Consider the following 20099-nt stretch of genomic DNA (forward strand, 5'->3'; position numbering starts at 1 on the left):
ATTTGATTCTCTTAGTACTTATTTTACATGCCATCCCATGAAAAATATCCCTATTTCACAATACACTATTTGCTATTTACTTTCTCAAAGTTCAGTTGGCTATTACCTAAGCACTACTGATTTTTCCTCCCTTCCCCTTTTCCCATTCCCTCAGGAATATATTCTCATAAATGTTGGGGGGTTTGAGAATATTTTGCATTTTAAGAAGATGCTGTAAACTACATATTGTTTGTTCCTCCAAGCTCCAAGTCACTACAACTGATTCATACCTGAAATCTCTACATCTTTAGAAATTATCATTTTCCCTCTTCAGTTTTTTGTCTGCCTGATTTTCTCAAGGCTAGTCATATACTCCAAGTAGTCTGAGAGACCATCTTGTTACCCCACCAGGGGACTCACTACACCCAATAAAATCTCTTTACCTAATATTTCAAGACATCTAAGATTGAATGATCCACAGCTCCAGGGAATCCATTTGATTACTTCACTACCTTTACTCCCAAAACAGATTTCCTAATAACAACTTTGTTGTAGTACATCATGCCCCGATTACTACAGGCGTGATGAACAGATTGTTCTTTTCGCCTTGGCAGCAGAATTCATTAACACTTTGTCCTAACGAGTACCTCTGTTCACCCAAACATACCAGCCTTCACACTCACTGAAGAAAGAGCATCACTGTGTCCTCCTGTCTCTAGCACCTTCTCTCATTTTCACTAATTTTGCTGGTCTGGTATGTCTTGGAAAATGAAAAACGCGTGTCTGACAGTCACCAGCCATGGCCCTGGGGGCCTCTGAAACCCATGGCTGTAGTTTATTCTCTAGACTAATTAGCAGCTCTGACGAAACTTCTACTGGCTGCACTTGTGAAGGAGCACTTCTGCAAGTGCTTGCTGTTGGCCAGATGTCAGCAATTAAGCTGATCCTTTTCCTATTTAGCTTCTGGTCAAAAGCATGAACAGTGAGAGGTGGTACAATATGATAAAGGAATAAAGATATATAGCAAAGAACATGCATTTCATCCTAGCTCTGACAGTGACTCATACAGTTTCTATCCTAGTTTTCTCCCTCTCTAACCGATGTGGCAACATTTTCTGGCCTTGTAACTCAAACTGCAAAGTAAATTGAACTGAGTAATTTCTTCCATAAAAGATGTAAATTTTCTTTAAAAATTAATTTTTCCAAAGGATAACAAAAAAACCAAAATGAAAAACTGACAAAGATTGACTTGGAAAATTGCTTTTGAAGAAAATAAAATGAGAATTTTCCTTCATCTGTCCACCCCCTCAGCTACTTTTTTATTCATCCAATATATAGAGAGACAGAAAACTTTACAGCTAGCATCACTCCACAACACCTATGCTTGCTCCTGCAGCCTCATGTTCCCGGACATCCTCAAACACCAGGTTTTACCACTGGGAATGACAACCACTAGGTACAAAGAAACAAATGAGCTCTCCACAGAGAGCCAAGACGGGGGCAGCAGAGGCCTTATCTTCCATAATTCCATAATTCTCATATGACCATTTTACAGCAAAATGAATTATGCCTGAATATATTCGGGTGGCTTTATCAGTGAGAGAGCATTTACTCCTTGCTGTAATACATAAGTAGTGCCACTTTAAATACCAGACAGATCTCTTGACCCGAGCACATAAAGAGAAAGGCCAAGATTTGCTCAGATTTGCTCCCATGGGTCTGTTGTCTCAATCATCCCTTCCTGTTCTGGTGCAGCTCCACCCAAGCACCACTCCCACATCTGCAGAAAGCTACATCATGTTAGTTGCTGGAACTAGGGCCTAGTTTACACAGCCAAGTATTTAGACATAGCATGCTTTTAAAATGGCAGAAAACAGGAGATAATTCAGTGTATATTGACAATGTCGGAAAAGAGGAAATAACTAATATTCTTTGCAATATATGTAACTTTAAGTATCTATGTAGTATATGATCCCTACTTAACAATGTCAGGAAAATGAACAGGACATGAAAATGGTGTTGATTTCCATGGAAATTGACAGAAAACCTAAATATCAAACAAAGCTAAGATGGTTTCAATACTTATTTTCTGGAACAATAAATCACACCAAAAAATCTCAACCCAAATCAATATTTGTATTATAGTGATCTTTCTAATGGCATGGCTAAAATTTAAACTTCAATGGATGTCATTCAAACCGAAAAAAGAGGCAATATTAAATTTTAAATACTTAACTGCAATATTCTAAAAATAGGAAATGATCATGTAAAAGCAATACTATGAAAATGGTTTATGATTCTTTTTTTAAAGTCCCTCATTGCAATTGCAAAAGCTTCTGCCAAATTACTAACAGCAGCAGGGAGCATATAATGTTATGATGCACTCAGTTTGTCAGGAGCCTGAATACCTGTGCTTTTGTCTATGGTCAAACTGATGGGCTACCACTGAGCTTATGCACAATCTTTTCCATTCCAAAAGCTAGTAGTAATGACAGAATTTTGCATGCTATTGCAGAATGAATTAAAATTGGCCAGTCAGACTTGTAACATACAACTGCACACATTTCTTGGAGCCTGAAGTTTGCTGAGATTTTCTTAACTATCAGTAAAGGTGAGGAATTGAGAAATGAAGGAAATGCCTATTAAGGAAGGGTCACCAAAGAGTAATGAGGCAGGCACATTCAGCAAAGGACAGAAAAACTGATGTCTCTGTAAGGAAAGATGTAAGTAGTTTATTTATCTTTGAAGATGTCATCTGGGCAAAGTATGGAATTCAGAAAAGATTCAGGCAGCAGGCAGTAACTAGAGAACGTTATTTTTGGAGGGCAGAAATACCTACTAGTGAAACAGATTTCCGAGGTAAAACTTTCCATTTAAAAAATGTTGTCAAAATGTTGGGAGGGTAGCAGAGAGTCATAGGGACAGACACATACTGTTAATCTTTACTGTGGCAACAAAAATGAGAGCTTCTCAGACTGGAAGAACAGGGAAGGCAGAAGACACTGGAAAATATTTTGCAAGTTCTTCCTTAGTATTTGCCACTCTGGGAGGATCTAAGGGGGCTCTGAAGCCAGGTGGCTCATCCCACTCACCTCTGATAGAGCAACACAGCTCTGTCCTGGGCTAAGGCAAGGAAGCTCAGAGGCTTGTACAGCTCAGTATGGCAAATCTCCCCTGAGAAAGCCTGGCAGTAAGTGTAGGGCTTGTAGGGCTTCCTCCAGAGGACAGGCAGATTTTCACATTTTATAAATGATGGAGGGAGGGATGGAGGGATTAAGAGATAGAGGGAGGGAGGAAGGGAGGGAGGAAGGAAGACTTGTCAGACCAAACAAATGTGCCATTTGTAGATGTGCTGGCCAATACAACCTGGTACCTTTCTTATCAGCTGTTATGATGAGCTGTTTGCTCATCAGCAACTTCTTTTGAACTGCTTACTTCAAAACAGATTTACCATGGATATTTACTGGAGATACTGACCATGTCAAAGCATATTTCCCAAGGTGGTAATCAGACCAGGCACAGGTATCATCAGTCCATGAAATTTTCCCTCCATGTGGGTTTAATTGCTAAGGAATGGTGAAAGCACAACTACTTTTTGTTCAAGCAAAGCTGCTTGAGAATTCACTGACAAAGCTATTTTTCAGTGAAAATTTAGGGGGTTGAATAATGTATGCTTTACTGCAGAAAACATCTGTATGGATTTTTGATACCCATAAACCCATAAACCACAGTCTCTTTGCTATGATTAAAAAATATATATGTTTTTTTCATTTTAGCCAATTGCTTTCCAGTTACCAAAACTCAAAATGGTTTTGGTTGGTTTGTAAGAAGTGAAAAATTTCCACTGAAGAAAACTATTCCCCTGATGTTTCTCTCTGACTGCAATGAAGTCAATACAGTGCTGCAGCCCAGGTGTTGAGGATCTTTCTGGAAGATCAGTGTGCAGAGCTGTCACATTTGGGTTTCACATGGCAGCAGAACTGGTCTCAAAATTCTTAACAAGCCAGCACAAAAAAAAAAGTTAGGAATGTTTTGTGGTGAATTTTTTTCCATATATGACTTCAGCCACAGTTTTGGCTCTCAGCCATTCAAAACAAAAAAATCCTTTCAAATTGAGAGTGAACTTTGAAAGATACATGAGTGAGAAAGACTGCACACAAATAAAAGCACCCTATAGAGCTGCTATGTAATATTAAGTAATAAGAAATTACTCTTTTTTTAGATTTTTACAGCACTCATACTTTTCTAAGTTCATTATGTATATATTTTTAATTGGGGCCTAAAGGACATATTTTTAATAACTTATAACACTCCTCTTAGAAAAATATTATGCCAATGCATAGCTCAAAATACCCTTCTCCAAAATAAGGAGTATCAGAAGAGTAAACCCCATCATCTACTGGGGAAGAAAATTAACTTTGAATGTAATTTGCTTAGCTGTAAGAAAATATCATTGAGTTGGTATGTAGATATGCTCCATTACTTCTTTTTTTTAAATAATAATCTTAAAGCATACACTTACTTAACAGAGAACAGTTTAAGGCAGATTTATGATGCCATGAAATGGCAGTAGAGTCTTACTCTTTGCCTTAAGTTGGCAAGCATTTGACATTTTTACATAATCCAACATCTGCTGGAAGATGTGGGATGTTTCTGGAAAATACCTGACCTTTTTATATTTTTTTTTATTATTATTACTGGAAAAACACTACAGGAAGTACTGATTCTGGCCTGTAAAGTATAAATATCCACAGTTAAGCTCACTTCTGCAGAGCCAATATTTGGAGTGTAAAAACTGAACAGGAGAATAATCTGAACTCAGCACTGCAGGAAAATCTAGTACAGTCTTTTTTTTTTTTTCTTTTTTTTTTTTTTCTTTTTTTTTTTTTCTGCTTAAGTTGTAATTGAATTTGGCATACCCACTTCCTTGGCCATTGGAAACAAAAATATTTCACAGAGATGGTGCACATGGTCCCCAGAGACACCAACTTTTCTCTGCAGCCCATCTGACATTAGCAAAGTCTGCAAGATATGGTGCATCTCAAATGGAAAGTACTCAAGGCAAAGAGTTGCTAAAAGATGACTACAAAACTAGATTAAAGTAAGAGTAAGGTGAAGAAAATTTACTACTTTTTGATACTGTCTGCCAAAGAAAACCACATGTATCTCATTTTCAGTAAAGTTTCTTAGAGAAACTTGAAATTAATGATGGAATTTTGAGCAATCTCAAGCATGCTAAGTAACTGTAGTTTTTATCTATGAAATTATCTGGTTTGGTTAAAACTCAAAGCAAACCCAAGCTCTCTGGTAGCTCCAGAAGTATATCACAAGCCTGAATGATGCAAACAGTACTCCCTTTAGCACAAGAAATACCCAACTATACCATTTTTCTTCTGGCAGAATAGTAACCTATGTACTTTTTTCAAAGCCTTCCATTTCCTGAATTGACTTCCAAGACCAAAGTGGCATCACAATTTCAGTTCATACCTCTGACGTGTCCAAGAACACTCAAATATGGTCATCACATAGCTAGCTGGTGCCCAAACTTCTCTATCAAACACAGTGTAACTCTACACAGTAAAGCTACAGGCCTTTGTGCAATAGATCAGGATTCTTCAGTAGACTGCTTGAAGTGTGGATCAAATTTCAAGAGGAACTGAGAACTAAGAGTAATCTATCCCAGATTCAGCATAAAGTGCAAAATGTACTTGTTCTATATTGCATTCTTTAACAAATTTACAGAACAATCAAAATATTCCTAGAGGAAAAAATAACCTTCACACAAACAAGTTTTCTTTAGGAGAGAAAAGGATAAGGTAGAAAGTGTAGCAGGTATGTGTTTTGTTATGAAACATTCTATTGAAAATCCTCCATTATATTGATGAAGTTGGTATGAGAAGTCATCAGGAACCAAACTGATCTGATTTAGTTGTCAAGACTATGATGAACTACTCTTCTGCATTTTTTTACAGAAGGGTATAGCTAATGGAATAATCACCTAAAATTATCCACACATCTGAGGAAGGCTAGAATATGGCTTCTAGCAATACTTTTATCAGAATTTTTATGCTTTATGTTTGTTGAAGAACACTGGATCAATTCTACATTTAGTGACCACGCTTACTAATTAACATATTAACTAAGTCCAATTATTCTTACTGTAAGGGCCCTCATGCCTCAGATCTTCCACGAGTCCCCTGTTTTCAAGGACTGTGACTGTATATCCATGTTTTGCCAGGATTCGCTGACAGAGCAGACGGTCAGTTTCATGGTGAGCAGGAGGTGCATAGAGAACTGCTCTTCTTGTGTGGCTTCCAAAGTACTGGAGAATGGAGGCATCGATCTACAGCAAACACAGTGCAAAGACAATGGTTGTAAGACAGGACATTCCTCAGCAGTAAAAAACACAGTTGTTTTTCACAAAACGCAGCTAATAACTTACTGTGACAATAGTGAAAATAGCTCTAGTATCATTAAGAATTTGCTTTATATCAGGGACTTTGAACTACAAATTCCATTTTGTCTGCCTCTCCATTTTTTCTATCTTCATTTTGAACTGATACTATAAAGGTTTGAAATCTCTGGTTAGGATTCAAGGATCTTTAAACCATGTTCTTCTCTTTATAGAAACAACTTTTCCTGGAATCTGGGCTGCTCTGCTGCGCTGGTAACAACAATTGCTATCTGACTTTGACTGTGGCTGTGGTCACCTGAACAGAAAGGCCTTGGTAGGTCCCATGTGAACTCTTCCAAGGAATGCGGGTCCTATGCAGATGGTAAGTGCAGGCATCTGAGTTTTGCTATGCAGCATTATTAAGAAAAGTAAGAAGAGTACTGGGGTAAAATCATACACAGGAATCCTAAACAGAACTGGAGATTACTGTGCTCTAGAAAATTAAATGTAACCTTGTCAATCCTTTATTGCCTTATTACTCCAACACCATCTAGCCCATAGGAAGACTGGCAGAGACACTTGTATATAAGAGCAAGTGGAAAGGTATATGATATCTCCAATGAATCCAAAGGAACACATGGATTATCTACCTCTCACCGTTTTCCCATACAGTGCCTAGGAACAATGGAACCCTTCCTATATATCTACCCTAGGTATGAGCTTTTTGAAAGAAAAAAATTGAAAAGAGACCCCAAAAACACAGTCATAGTGCAAACATAACATTAATTTCTGAAAAGGGCAAATCACTAGGCCATTGCCATCAGATCTTTGGGTAAGGGGAATATTTTATGTCTTAAATAAATGTGGCGGGTTAACCCTGTCTGGAAGCCATGTGCCTACCAAAGCCACCCTACCACTCCCTGTTGCAACTGGACAAAGAGAAAAATACACTGAAAGTCTTGTGGGTAGAAATCAAAGTAGAGAGAGATCATTAATTGATTACTGTCACAGGTAAAACAGACGCAGCTTGGGGAAACTGACTTGTTTGATAATAAATTGAATTAGAGTGAGATAATCAGAAATAGAACCAATACACTTTTCCCTACCCCTCCCTTCTTCCCAGGTTCAACTTCTCTCCCAAATTCTCTACCTCTTCCTCAGTGGAGAAGGGGGGCTGGGACTGGTGGCTTGGTCAGTTCATCACACCTTGTCTTTGCTGCTCCTTCCTCCTCAGCGGAAGAACTCCTCACACTCCTCCCCTGCTTCACTGTGGGGTGGCTCCCATTGGAGACAGTCCTTCATGAACTTATCCAACGTGAATTCTTCCTACAGGCTGCAATTTTTCAAACTGTTCCAGCGTGGGCCTCTTCAGCTGGGTGCAGTCCTTCAGGAACAGACTGCTCCAGCATGGGTATTCCATGGCCTGCTGGTGAATCTCTGCTCCACTGCAGACCTCTGTGGACTGCAGGGGACAGCCTGCCCCACTACAGTCTTCATCAAATTCTGCAAGTAACTCTCTGTTCTGGTGCCTGAAGCACTTCCTCCTCTCTTCCTTCACTGACCTGATGTCTGCAGAGCTGCTCCTCTCATACATCCTCACTCCTCTTTCTGGTTTGCAGCTGCACAATCGCTTTTTTCCCCTTTTTAAATCTGTTATTCCAGAGTTGCTACCACCGTCACTGATGGGCTCAACCTTGGCCAGTGGCCTTGGAACTGGCTGGCACTGACTGTGTGGGACATGGGGAATGGGGAAGCTCCTGGCAGCTTCTCACAGAAACCACCCTAGAAGCCTCCCACTCCAAAACATTGCTGTTCAAACCCCAATAAAATAAAGCATACAAATAGGATGCTCAATGTGGGAATAAAAACACCATTAAAAAACAAGATTTTATTTTGGTGAAATATATTTGTCTTTAGGATTGAAACATACCAGCAGGGATTAAATTCAGGACATTAAATTAGTTCTTTGCAAATTTGTGAATTTCAACCCGACAGTTGTTAGCAGTTTAAAAATTAAGTTATTTCATAACTCCTAATTTTAGTAAGCTTATCACTGGAGATAGGAAGCACTACACAAACAAGTCACCACATTTTTTGCACAGTAGACTAGTCTGAAAAGAGACAGATGCTTTTATACAAATAAATGTCCTTCAAGTTGTGTCCAGTTGTTTATATACCTGGGATCTAGTGCTAAAGTCACTCTTCTAAGCAGTCCCCTGAGTTGGGATGCAGTTTTACATTGTGCTCGGCAGAGTGTAAGCTTTTCTGCAGCAGTAAAGAGCACAAACTATTACAGAGCCCTTTGCTTCTAACACCAAATGTTCTTTTGCTCCAGAGCTGTCATTGCCCGTGGAAAGCATTAGCATTATTGATGAAGGGACCCTGAAAAAATCTCAATGCAATCCTATCAGAGTCTTCCACATATATTTGCTAAATGTGCAACCCAAAACTAGTTTAGCAACTAAGATATTCAAGTAAAGGTTGATCCTTGCTGGCCAGAGTAAGCACACATAGCACAGGGTGAAATCATCGGAACTGTGTTAGGTCACCTGTTTGACAGCGTTCCTGACATCCCAGAATTTTTCAAACACATTAATCAAGTGGCAGGCACACTGTTCGAGTCTCAGATGGCCCTTGCCCACCACAGCAACGTCACCCTCTGCCCCTCCTCCCTTTACTCTTATCGTCTCTTATTTCCTGTTCTCTTTCAGCGCCAGCAGCTGCTGGCAGCCCTTCCTCTCCATTTCCCTCCCTCCCTCCCTCCCTGTTCCTAAATCCAGCCCTTGTCCCAGCCCCCCTCTTCTGCTCTCTCTCCCTTCTCTTCCAGGCATTCCAGCCAAACACTTCCTTCTTTCCATTTCACTTGCATCGTGGAAGAAACCCAAAAGATAGAGACTCCTTTTGCTTTACGTTGCAAGGAAATTCCATGTTCCATCGCAGGTGTGCTGCCGGCCAGCGCTGCCGGGTGAGCTGAGGACAGGCGGGAGTGCAGAGGGGCCGCACGCCGGGAGCGCCGCTGCTCCCTTCCAGTTTTGCTGGCGACTGTGGCTTCTCCCGCGGCCTCCCTCCCCTGCCTCGCATGTGGCGTCACTTTGTGTGCCCCCTCCTCACCAACAGTTACCATAACTTCTGTTATGCCAGGAAACGCAAAGCCTCCTGCAGTGTCACCTCGGAAGTATTTTGCTTCAAACATTGAGGTCCTGCCTCAAGCAGCCGGCAATGGCGGCCAATACTCCAGGGCGCGCACCCCAGGGCTGACCCAGCGGCACGTCTGCTGCAGCACGCCTCGGCCCTGCCCCGGCCCGAGGGGCGAGGCACGGGCCGCAGGAACCAGCCAGCCCGAGGCGGCCCCAGGGCTCAGCCCGCCTGCCTGCAGCGGGATGGGCCGGGGGAGGTCCCGCCTCAGCATCAGCCCTGATGCCCAACGCATCTTCCTCAGGTCTCTGGGGAGGGAACGGCTGCTGTGTTTACAACGCTCTGGTTTGGCAGTGACGAATATTCAACAGAGCACTGATTACACCATAGGAGGGAAAAAGAAAAAAAAAAAAAAAAGAAGGAAGTTCAGGCAGTGGCAGTGACCTGGGTCATTTCTACAAAACATAAAGGAAATGTCCCGGAGCGGCTCTGCGGGGCGCACGCAGCATCCGGCTCCCACCGGGGGCCGTCCCCGGGATGAGCGATGTGAGGGCTGCGGCAGCACTCCCGCATAGAGCACAGCACAGCACAGCACAGCACAGCCCAGCACAGCACAGCTCAGCCCAGCACAGCTCAGCACAGCACAGCACAGCACAGCACAGCACAGCCCAGCCCAGCTCAGCCCAGCACAGCTCAGCACAGCACAGCACAGCACAGCTCAGCACAGCACAGCACAGCTCAGCACAGCACAGCACAGCACAGCACAGCCCAGCCCAGCACAGCACAGCTCAGCACAGCACAGCACAGCACAGCACAGCTCAGCCCAGCACAGCTCAGCACAGCTCAGCACAGCACAGCTCAGCCCAGCACAGCACAGCACAGCTCAGCACAGCACAGCTCAGCCCAGCACAGCACAGCACAGCTCAGCACAGCACAGCTCAGCCCAGCACAGCACAGCACAGCACAGCACAGCACAGCACAGCTCAGCACAGCACAGCACAGCACAGCACAGCACAGCCCAGCACAGCTCAGCTCAGCACAGCACAGCACAGCACAGCACAGCACAGCTCAGCACAGCACAGCTCAGCTCAGCTCAGCACAGCTCAGCCCAGCTCAGCACAGCCCAGCCCAGCCCAGCCCAGCACAGCTCAGCCCAGCCCAGCTCAGCACAGCTCAGCCCAGCCCAGCCCAGCACAGCTCAGCCCAGCCCAGCTCAGCACAGCTCAGCCCAGCCCAGCTCAGCCCAGCACAGCTCAGCACAGCTCAGCACAGCTCAGCACAGCTCAGCTCAGCCCAGCACAGCACAGCACAGCACAGCACAGCACAGCTCAGCACAGCACAGCACAGCACAGCACAGCACAGCTCAGCACAGCACAGCTCAGCACAGCACAGCACAGCACAGCACAGCACAGCACAGCACCCGCTTCTCCGGGGACTTTTCCTGGGACGCTCAGCCCGGAGACAGCCGCAGTGCTGGGAGGCACCGGGCAGGGAGGGACGCACTGACTGCGCCCCCGGCCCCTGGGTACAGGCACTTTTATCCACCAGCCTCCCGAAGAGCCGCGACGGCGTCTCTGGGACATAGAAGCAGTTCAGGAGCCTAAATTTAACAGCTTGACCTGATGTCTAATCTGGTAATATTTAATAATATGAAGTATATCCACACCTTTTAGGGTACTTACTTGAGACCCATGCTTAATGTTGCCAAGTTTATTTTCTCTGCCCTGTCCTTCCATAACTGTTTGCAGTCCAGGTTATACATGCAACGTGTCCTCTGTTTGCCAAGACAGTGCAGTGTAACAGATTGTCAGCTACACAATTGTTGTGGTTTTTTTTTTTTTTTTTCCTTAAATCTGGCCAACTGCATGCTTGTAGCAAGTGATTCCATACTTTTTTCCAAAGCTTTATACAAGATGCATCACTGGACATGCTGATCTAGTTACTACTAGATGTTTTTCAGAATTTCCGATATTATACCAATAACAGTCGTGTTTATATATTTAAATAGTCTGCTGGTTTTCATAAAATGTTTCTCTATCATAAAAATGAGGTCTGGGCAGAAAGTTAGTACAAGAGAAGCTGTGTACAATAGATGAAAATAAACTGTTCACATATTTCCACGTTTTATGGTTCTGATTTTTTTGGCATTCCTATGATTTTAATGTGCAACAGACTCAGACACACCAAAAAAGTGGATCCATAACATTTAAAAATTTTGAGAATAATTGGTAAATGGTCAAATGTTCCCATGTCCCAGCAATTTTTTTTAGCTCTTCCTCACTTTGAAGACTCAGACTATTTGTTAGCAGTTCAGTTTATTACAGATTCAATGTATCTTATATGAAAGGGATTGGTAAGAACATCTGCAGCCCATATCATACCTAGAAAATGGTGTGTTTTTCTCCACAGGAATTAATGAGGCTTTACAGCAAGGCTGAGATTTCCCATGTGATTTTGGATGAGACCTGTGTCAGCTTTGACATGATATATGTGCTCTTACAGCTTACAAAATACTGCACTTAGCTGCTCATTTTAGGGCAATTGGCTGTTACACAGATGATCCACAGCCTTAACTGGTCCAAACAAACCAGAATGGGCTGTAAAGTAAATAAAAATGCATAAAAATGAATTTTGTAATTTAGTTTTCACTTTACAGAATAACATGAAAAACACAAAAGAAAACAAATTGAGCTCCATTAAAATTTATTAAAGATTTTTAAAAAATTGTATCATATGTATACTTCTTTGATGTCTTAACAAACAAGATAAAAGGCCCAGTTTATATAATATAAAAACTGAAGAATTATATAACCATCCTTTTGCAACTGAAAATAGACATCCATTTTCAGAGTTGCAATTCTTATTTCAGTCTGTCTGCAACTTCCAGGGAGCTGTGAAGTTCTCTATTAAAAAGAAAATGTTTTGACATTTCCCTTGAAACCGGTATATCCAATTCTAGGTTATGAATGTATAAAGATATAATTGATTCTACTAGTCTCTGAAGCTTTCCTATATTGTACAGAATTTCTGGGTTGTTCCAAAAATCTAGAATTCAGTCAATCACTGAATCTTATGATGTATAATTACTGTTTTTGTTTTGGCCAAGAAGAAAATAGTGAAGATATTTCAAGTTGAAGAGAGAAAAACAGTTCTTTGGCAGCTCTTTCAGATTCCAGGAATATTACATAATTCCATAAATATTGATGCATTGTCTATGCCTGGAAAAGAAGCAAATATACAGTTTGAACTGTTGCCATAGAATTTCACTGACCATCACTTCAACTACAGAAACAAAATTCTCCATCCTAACATAATGGCCCAACTCATGTCAGCCTAAGCTTCTCTCAGGAACTCATAAACTGTGAATCATCTTTTCAGCTACCCAGTTCCAGTGTCATTAGTCCTACATTAGCTTGTGTTATCACAAGCAGCCACGTTTCACACTGAGCTGGCTAAGACTGTCAGAGACTTGGTCCAGTAGCTTCAAGTAACTTGACTTCAGCTTGCTTTAACCCCACTTCTTCCTGCAGGTACTGAGCAGCTGCAAAAGAGATGTATGAGCCACTGTGCAAACCAAAAGGCCTTTGTATAAAGCAGAGTGCAACAAAAGTACCACAAAGGAAAACTGAGGCCAGCACTATTAGCAATATTCACAGGCAGTGAACAACCTAAATTCCCATTTAGCTAGCAAAGGAAGTCAGCCTCTACTTTTGCTACTAAATATCACCTAGCAGAATGTTACAAAAAATACATGAATGGAATTCCCAGAATATACTGCACTGTTATGGAACAGCATCAATAAGAAGAGTGATAATAAAAACTTAGCATGTGGTTCTAATGCCCCAAGCCACTCATTTATGGGACTATGCAGATGTTTATTAGCTCCAAATGTGACTTCTAAATTCCTTTTTGTGTCTGTATAAGAGTTCATAGAAATAGTAAGTTGTTCATACAGCCATTATATTTAAAAGTGTGCACAGCTGCTGTATGAAGAAGTAAGAGAGAAGTTAATTTCCTGTTTCACTTTCTGGACCATATTTAAATGTGTTTGCATTATGTTCTGTTGAATTTCCTAATCAGAAAGGACTGGGTTGTAGAATGAAATGGCTGGAATGTAATTCTGCTTTGAATTGTTTGTTGGATAGATACAGAACAAGCAAATGGATTATTGGCATTACTTTGATGGCTGTCTTCTGATGATATTATAAATCCAAGAGCGACACGAGTTATTTGCACAGGCATCACCAACACTCTGAGCAGTAAGTACTGAGGTATTTTATCAAAATGCTTTTGGTTTATGTCTGCCTGTAGTACATGGTACCAATGGCCCTGTCTTGAGAACAGACAATGAGCCAATCCTACCGCTTACCAAAACACCTCATTTTGGAGGAAGTTGCAGTGAAGTATTGGAGTGAGATTCTGCCTCCACTTGCTCCTCATATGTCCTTCTAAAAGTTCCCTTCCTGCAAAGTCTCCACCCTGCCCCTTTTTCCTGACTACTACCACAATAGCCTTGCCCTTTATCACCACAATATCTCTAGCTATCTGCTCAGTAAAAATAGTTGTTTCCTTAGTGCTGTATTACAAAAGGGGAAAACAAATGTCCTGCTTTCACAGGGGCAATGTGAATGTAGTATCATTCCAAGGAAATCAGTCGCTGATACCATACCCTCCTATGTTGATTGCTTTCTAGTTGCAACAGATTTCATACTAGCAAAGTTCTTTGTCCTTTTGTTAAAAGTTCTCATTCCCCTACTTATTCTATAAAATAGCTTTTAAGTTAAATTTATTTAAAAATGCATCAAACCTTAAAAATTGATGAAACCTTATTATGCATAATACAATCTTTTCTATCTGAAGCTCTCACCACACTCCATTCTGCATAATAGCAAAAATCATCTCTTTTCATTCTATCATCCAGCTTCAATTCTCCTTTTTTTGATATTTACATTTCAAAAGTTCTCATTAGCTTTGTCTTCTTTTCTTTCCATTTCTATTCTCATCGCCCTTTCTCTTCCCTTGCACAAATTCAACCATCTCTGTACACAATCTGTTCTGTACTTTCTGAGGTTACTATTACTTTGCAGCTGTAGTTCCCTACTCTTCTACATCTGCTTCCCTTCCCCGTGCCTTCTTCCATAACAGATTCTGCTCCTGTCTCCTTTGTTGCCTGCTTATTTTATCTGAAACGGGTATATTCCATTAAAAAAAAAAAAAATCAAGAGAAAAGGAGAGTGTCTTTAAAGGATGAAACTCACTAGAATTGTTTTTAATGTCTGCATTCATTCATTATGAATTTTGCATTAGACACAGACTCATTCCCATTGACTGTGAAGTCCAGCTTTCTGCTTCTGACAGAGTGGAGCACTCAAGTAAAGAGAGGATAATTCCACTCTGGATGTCCAGTGTTCTAATGTTTTAATAACATTTTCTCAGCTTTTCAGTAATTTCACTGTCAATTTTCAAATATAGATGCCTGGCCCAGTAAACTGTGCAAGATGTTCAGCTGGATTTTCCTCTAGATATTGGTTAAGACTAAACCATGATGTTTCCATTTTTTTTATTTTTCCTTCTTTTTCTACATAGTATCTTTCAGATATGGCCACATCAGGCTATCATTATCTTGAATCTTTTATACGGTCCACTCCTAGGAAATTGTATCCTATCCTGTTTGTTCAAAATGAAGCCATAAAAGGCCTTTTCTTGTCTTTGCTGTTTGCTCACTTCAATATAATTCCTCTTTGAGATACATCTTTTACACAAAACAGAAGTGGCAGGTTCAGGGCCTTAAAAGGAAGACAGCATTTTTTTTTATACACCTGTAGTATTTAATTTATTTGGATGCCAGCCTAACCCACTCATCAAGTTCTCATATAATCAGCTGTGTATCTTCCCTCTTTTCTTGTCAGCTGATCTAAATGGCCAGGGGATCTGAAGTCTGGTGAGTATCCATGAAATAATCTCCTTCAGAACCCAATTTTAAAAAGGAAATTTTTGTGTGTGTTTGTTTTTTGTTTAAAGACACTCACAATGGCTGGAAAATTAGTATGCCAAAGAAAGTGCCTATCACAAGAGTACTAACTATAAAAGAAGATTAATATTTTCCTCCTCCTTTTTCTCCAGCTGTGGAAGAAATAAGGAAAAGAAAGAATCTTGCTTTCCAGGATGCAACTAAAATTCCCATTGCCACTATGGTGAACCAGGCTTACAATTTGAGCCTGGATGTAAACCTTAATGGCTTGGGAATTGGGCCTTTTAAGAAAAAAAGGAAAAGTGTTTTTGGGTCTTCTCTGACTAGGAAAGCAACTGAACACCAGGTATCGGCCCTCCAAAAAAGTTCAGTGTCTAAACTCCTTCTACCCAGCACAGGTACACCATCTACCTGGGCAAAATTACTTATGTGCAGAGACATCTAAATTGCCTCTGGCTGAATTAATTCTGTGAGTGGAAGCACAGCTTAACTAGATAATTAGCTCTTCTCAAAACTGGCCGAGAAGCAGAGTTAAATTACTTAAGATAAGCATAACAGTATTACAGCTGGCTGGCTGCTACCAAAAGTATTTCTGGCACAATACTGTGCCAGGCAAACTACACAGAGGGCTTGTTTGGCTTTATTTTTGTTGTTAATACCTATTCCAGTTTTGATGCTACATCACCAGCTCTTCTCCCTACTATATATATTCAAAAATATTTGATCCTTCTTGCCTTGTTAAACCTGCAGACAGCTTTCTGCTAGATATGATATCACTCTCTACTGCCTTTAATGCTGGAGATTCAGAAATAAGCCTTCTGTTTTTCATGCTTCAGATATTAACATTCTAATTTATACTAGAAAATGTTGACCTCTGTTCCTGTGAATTTAAAGCTTCAGGACAAGATCTCCGGTAGCTTTTAAAATTGTGTGATACCAGACAGAGGAGTACTATGATCTCTGCCTAGTTTTCCAGTCTATGAATGAAATCTGCATTTTTGCAATTTAAAAAAGACAGCTTGCACTATGTGCCCAACAGGAAGGGCTCCATCCCAGACTATCCTGGATGACAAATTTACAGATGTAATTGACAATGTCCATCCCCATGCTTCTTCCACACTTGTCTGTAACTCTCCAAAATGATGTGAAAGCTGATATCAGAAATACACTGGCAAAGCTGGACTTTTCCTAAGGTCTCTTCCTTTGCTTCCAACAAATGGCTCGTAAAAGATGCCAAGGTTTTTTTTGCTTGATTTGGTTTCATGGGGTTTTTTGAGGCATTTAGTGCTATGCATACTCTGAATTAAGAAATTATTAGATTTTGGAAGGGGATTTTTCCCCTGTAGTAACAACCAGAACCAAATTCTCACAATGGACTCACAGTACTGGAAGCAAGAACAAATTGCTCAAAACCCCTAAAAACTACATGCTACCTAAAAAATACTATCTCCACCAGGGTCTTATTTTCCTAAAAATTTATTAATGAACTTTGATTTCATAAGACATGATGCAATGTTTGCTTTAAGCCATTGTTCAACTATATAATAGGTTCTTTTTAATGCATTTAAATTTTCTTGCTGAATTATTTATTGAATAAGAATACATGTATGACTAGTTGATTACAAATGTGAATAACTATTTTTTAAAGTATTTTTCCAGGTTCATACATGAAGATTTTAACCACGGCTTTAATGAAAAGTTGTTTCCAAACTAGCTCACATCAGTGGGCACGTGACTGTAAAATAAAACAGAGTAAAGTTTCAACAGTGACATCTGTCTTAGATGTTACTGAGTGCCCAATAAAATCAAGCCAGATAACAGTTCAGCTATTTGAATAAGCAGTGGATGAAAACACATAGTTCAAAAACACATTTTCAAAGCAAAGTGGTAGAGATTTTTGGCGAGGTTTATCTTTTCTCTTCTCTGAGATTATTATTCAGCCCACACAACCGCAGAGAAAGTTGGGAAACAGAGAGCAACTTAGAGTAACATCTCAACATGTGCAAGACATTTTGTTCATCGTGCTCTAGAGGAAAAATTCAAGACAAACAGGGAGCCAGCTTTGGGTGGTCTTAAGAACTTGAAAAGGAATGTGTTAAGGTAGCACAGCCCTGGAAAACATACCTATAAGGGTTAATATACACACATCTGTACTTCACGTCTGGCATGTGCATGACATAGTCACATTCAACCACGTATACTGGAGAGGAGTAAGTACAGCATGTTGTAAAAACAAAAGCTTTCTTCTTGTTTCAATTGGCCAGCACACCAAGTTGGATGTCAATCTGCATTTTTTCTTAGGCAATTTGGAAAAGAAGACACTACAGATATTTTCAGCCAAGCAGCATACTAGCAAAACTTTGCCATTATTTCACCAGTTCTTGCAGACATTAAGTAGCCCAAGGTATAAAATTTTCGTTGCCATTACAACAGCAATGAGTAAAAAGGAATGGTCTGTTTCTATAGATGTAACACAATGCAACCTGCATATGTCAGCTGTTGCTTATTTCCCTTTAAGCTTTAATTATTTATGTCATCTTGCAGATCAGATCTGAATCTGGGTACTTAGCGTACTAAAATTATGACAAATGCAGTATGTTCTGTAAGAAAAACACCCAGTATTTCAAGAGTTAAGGTTAAAGAGCTCATGCCACAGTCATTCCCCATATCTGTTTTTGATTGTTGCAGAAGATGCACTTTACAGCTGCTCTCCTAAAATCAATATTGCTGACCTTTTAGACTATGAACTCTGTCTAATCAAAGAAGTAGCCTGGTTTTTTTAATTTTTTTTTTTAGTATTTGAACTGCTTTATGTGGTTGCTGTCCATAAATTGTGAGGTCACAAATTTTTTACAGTTCTGCTAAAGTTGTATAGAAAATGTTAGCATAATGATAATTTCACAGTGTACTATCTGCTGCACCACTAGCAGCTCCTCTATAGGACTGAAGGAAACCTGAAACATTTGTGCTAGTGCTGATCACAGATTCCAGAGTAAAAATAACTACCTCAGTCTGGAGACCATTTAACAAACTACATTTTCCAACAAAAATAACAGCATCTCCTTTTGTTAGGTTTTAATACCCATCCTAGGAAGTCAGGTATAAACTATGGACAGAGTAAAATTTTTGAGACAGAGATTCCAAAGTATACAGTGTGATTTGAAAATATTATTTTATTTCTCAAATGCAGTTTTGCATTTGAGATGCTGAGTTTAACTTTTATTTCTCAAATGCAGTTAAATTCAGCTTCTCAGCAAAATCCCAGTAAATTTCAGAGCTGATGAGCAGATAACTTTAATACAGGGCAGCTGCAGTCCCTGTGCCAATTAACAGCCTCAGTCACTTCCATGAAACCCTACTGGCTCCTGATTTACGTGCCTGTGCTGTAAAGCCTCTAAACCAATTCCCAAAGCCAAAATAAAGCATGGTCTGTGCAGCAAACTGAAATCTTCCTGGAGTCACACAGCAATGCCATATTTCAGCTGAAGATTTCAGGATTCCTGTATTAATAACAGCACACTGAGGAGATGGTCATGGGAATGTGCTTGTGCATATGCTGCTGTCATTAGATCACCCATTTGTTTGTATACAGATCCTAGACTTCCAAGCTTAGGCTAATTTTAGCTGGACTCAGATGATCCTGCCAGACTTGCTATCCCTCGCTTTGCTAATTATTGCTCAGCACTCTGCTCCAGCTGACTTACCTTTTTCACTGTCTCTGAATAGCTGCCAGGGAGGAAGCAGTGAATGGTGCTTGGGGAGACCTCCTTGTATCTTCCTTGCTGTGTTTTAGTCAGTTTGTTGGGTGCAATCCCATTAACAACTGCTGAAAGGATGCTGCTGGTCATGAGAGGAGTCAGGGTCTGGCAGAACAGACAGAGGGCCACCACCAGGGCCAGAAGGAAGGGACGAGGGCGACAAAGCCTGCGGCATCTGGGGACTTGCCCACACACCATGGCCTCTTTGCCGACCTCACGTTGCCCTTTGCCACATTGCAGATGCAGTCCAAGTAGCCACGTCAGGGTAAAAAATGTCAGAGGCACACTTTACCCAAAACTACAATGAATTTTCCCATTTCTGCTGCTGAGTGTTTTCCTGGTACCAGGCAAGAAGTCACAAGTTCCAAAGGAGCAGAGGTTTGGGGAACACCTTCCCATGGAGTTACTGGAACAACCTGTGAACAAACAATAAGTGAGCAGCAGAAAACAGCAGCATGCCACGGGGCATCCTGCAAGGAGGTGTGGAGAGCTCTTCTGCTTCATGCTCTCAGGAAAACAAACCTGCCAGCAGACAGGTGAGGAGCAGAAATCTTCACCCCCTTTGCAAAAGGAACTATGTACTCAGCCAGACAATAGTATTCAAGAAAGCAAGAGGTTAAAGCTTAACATGTCCTGTCCACAGCTGAAAAAAGTAAAAGAGTGTACCAACTTTGTGAACAATCGTTTGCTGTTTTTTCTCTCTTGCATTCTCAATTCCCACTTTGTTTTTACAGTTTTCTTCATTCCAGTCCTTTTAAATTTCCTTCTTCCTGTTACAAGGCACAGCTTTCTCTCTAAAAGTGATAATTTATCTGAAAACTGACAGACTGAAGATTTTCATTTGCATTTGTTTTGTTCAGAT

At 40.7% G+C, this 20099-nt stretch overlaps 1 protein-coding gene across 4 annotated transcripts in view; it reads right to left on the reverse strand.

The window, feature by feature from the left end:
• Positions 1-20099, reverse strand: part of CPED1 (cadherin like and PC-esterase domain containing 1) — a 145370-nt gene that overhangs the window by 125104 nt on the left and 167 nt on the right. For 2 of the 4 annotated variants that reach the window (XM_085569273.1, XM_021553506.4), the window contains exons 2-3: positions 19184-19653; positions 6139-6322 (exon numbers count right to left, since the gene is read on the reverse strand). In XM_085569273.1, coding sequence (XP_085425399.1) covers positions 6139-6322; positions 19184-19435 — 436 coding nt within the window. In that variant the 5' untranslated portion in view covers positions 19436-19653. Of the gene's footprint in view, positions 1-6138; positions 6323-11190; positions 11378-19183; positions 19654-20099 lie in introns of those variants that run through there. The other 2 variants (XM_085569274.1, XM_085569275.1) reach the window with 2 other exon arrangements.

The sequence above is a fragment of the Lonchura striata genome, chromosome 1A, assembly GCF_050655825.1.
Source record: "Lonchura striata isolate lonStrDom1 chromosome 1A, ASM5065582v1, whole genome shotgun sequence".
Lineage (NCBI taxonomy): Eukaryota > Metazoa > Chordata > Aves > Passeriformes > Estrildidae > Lonchura > Lonchura striata.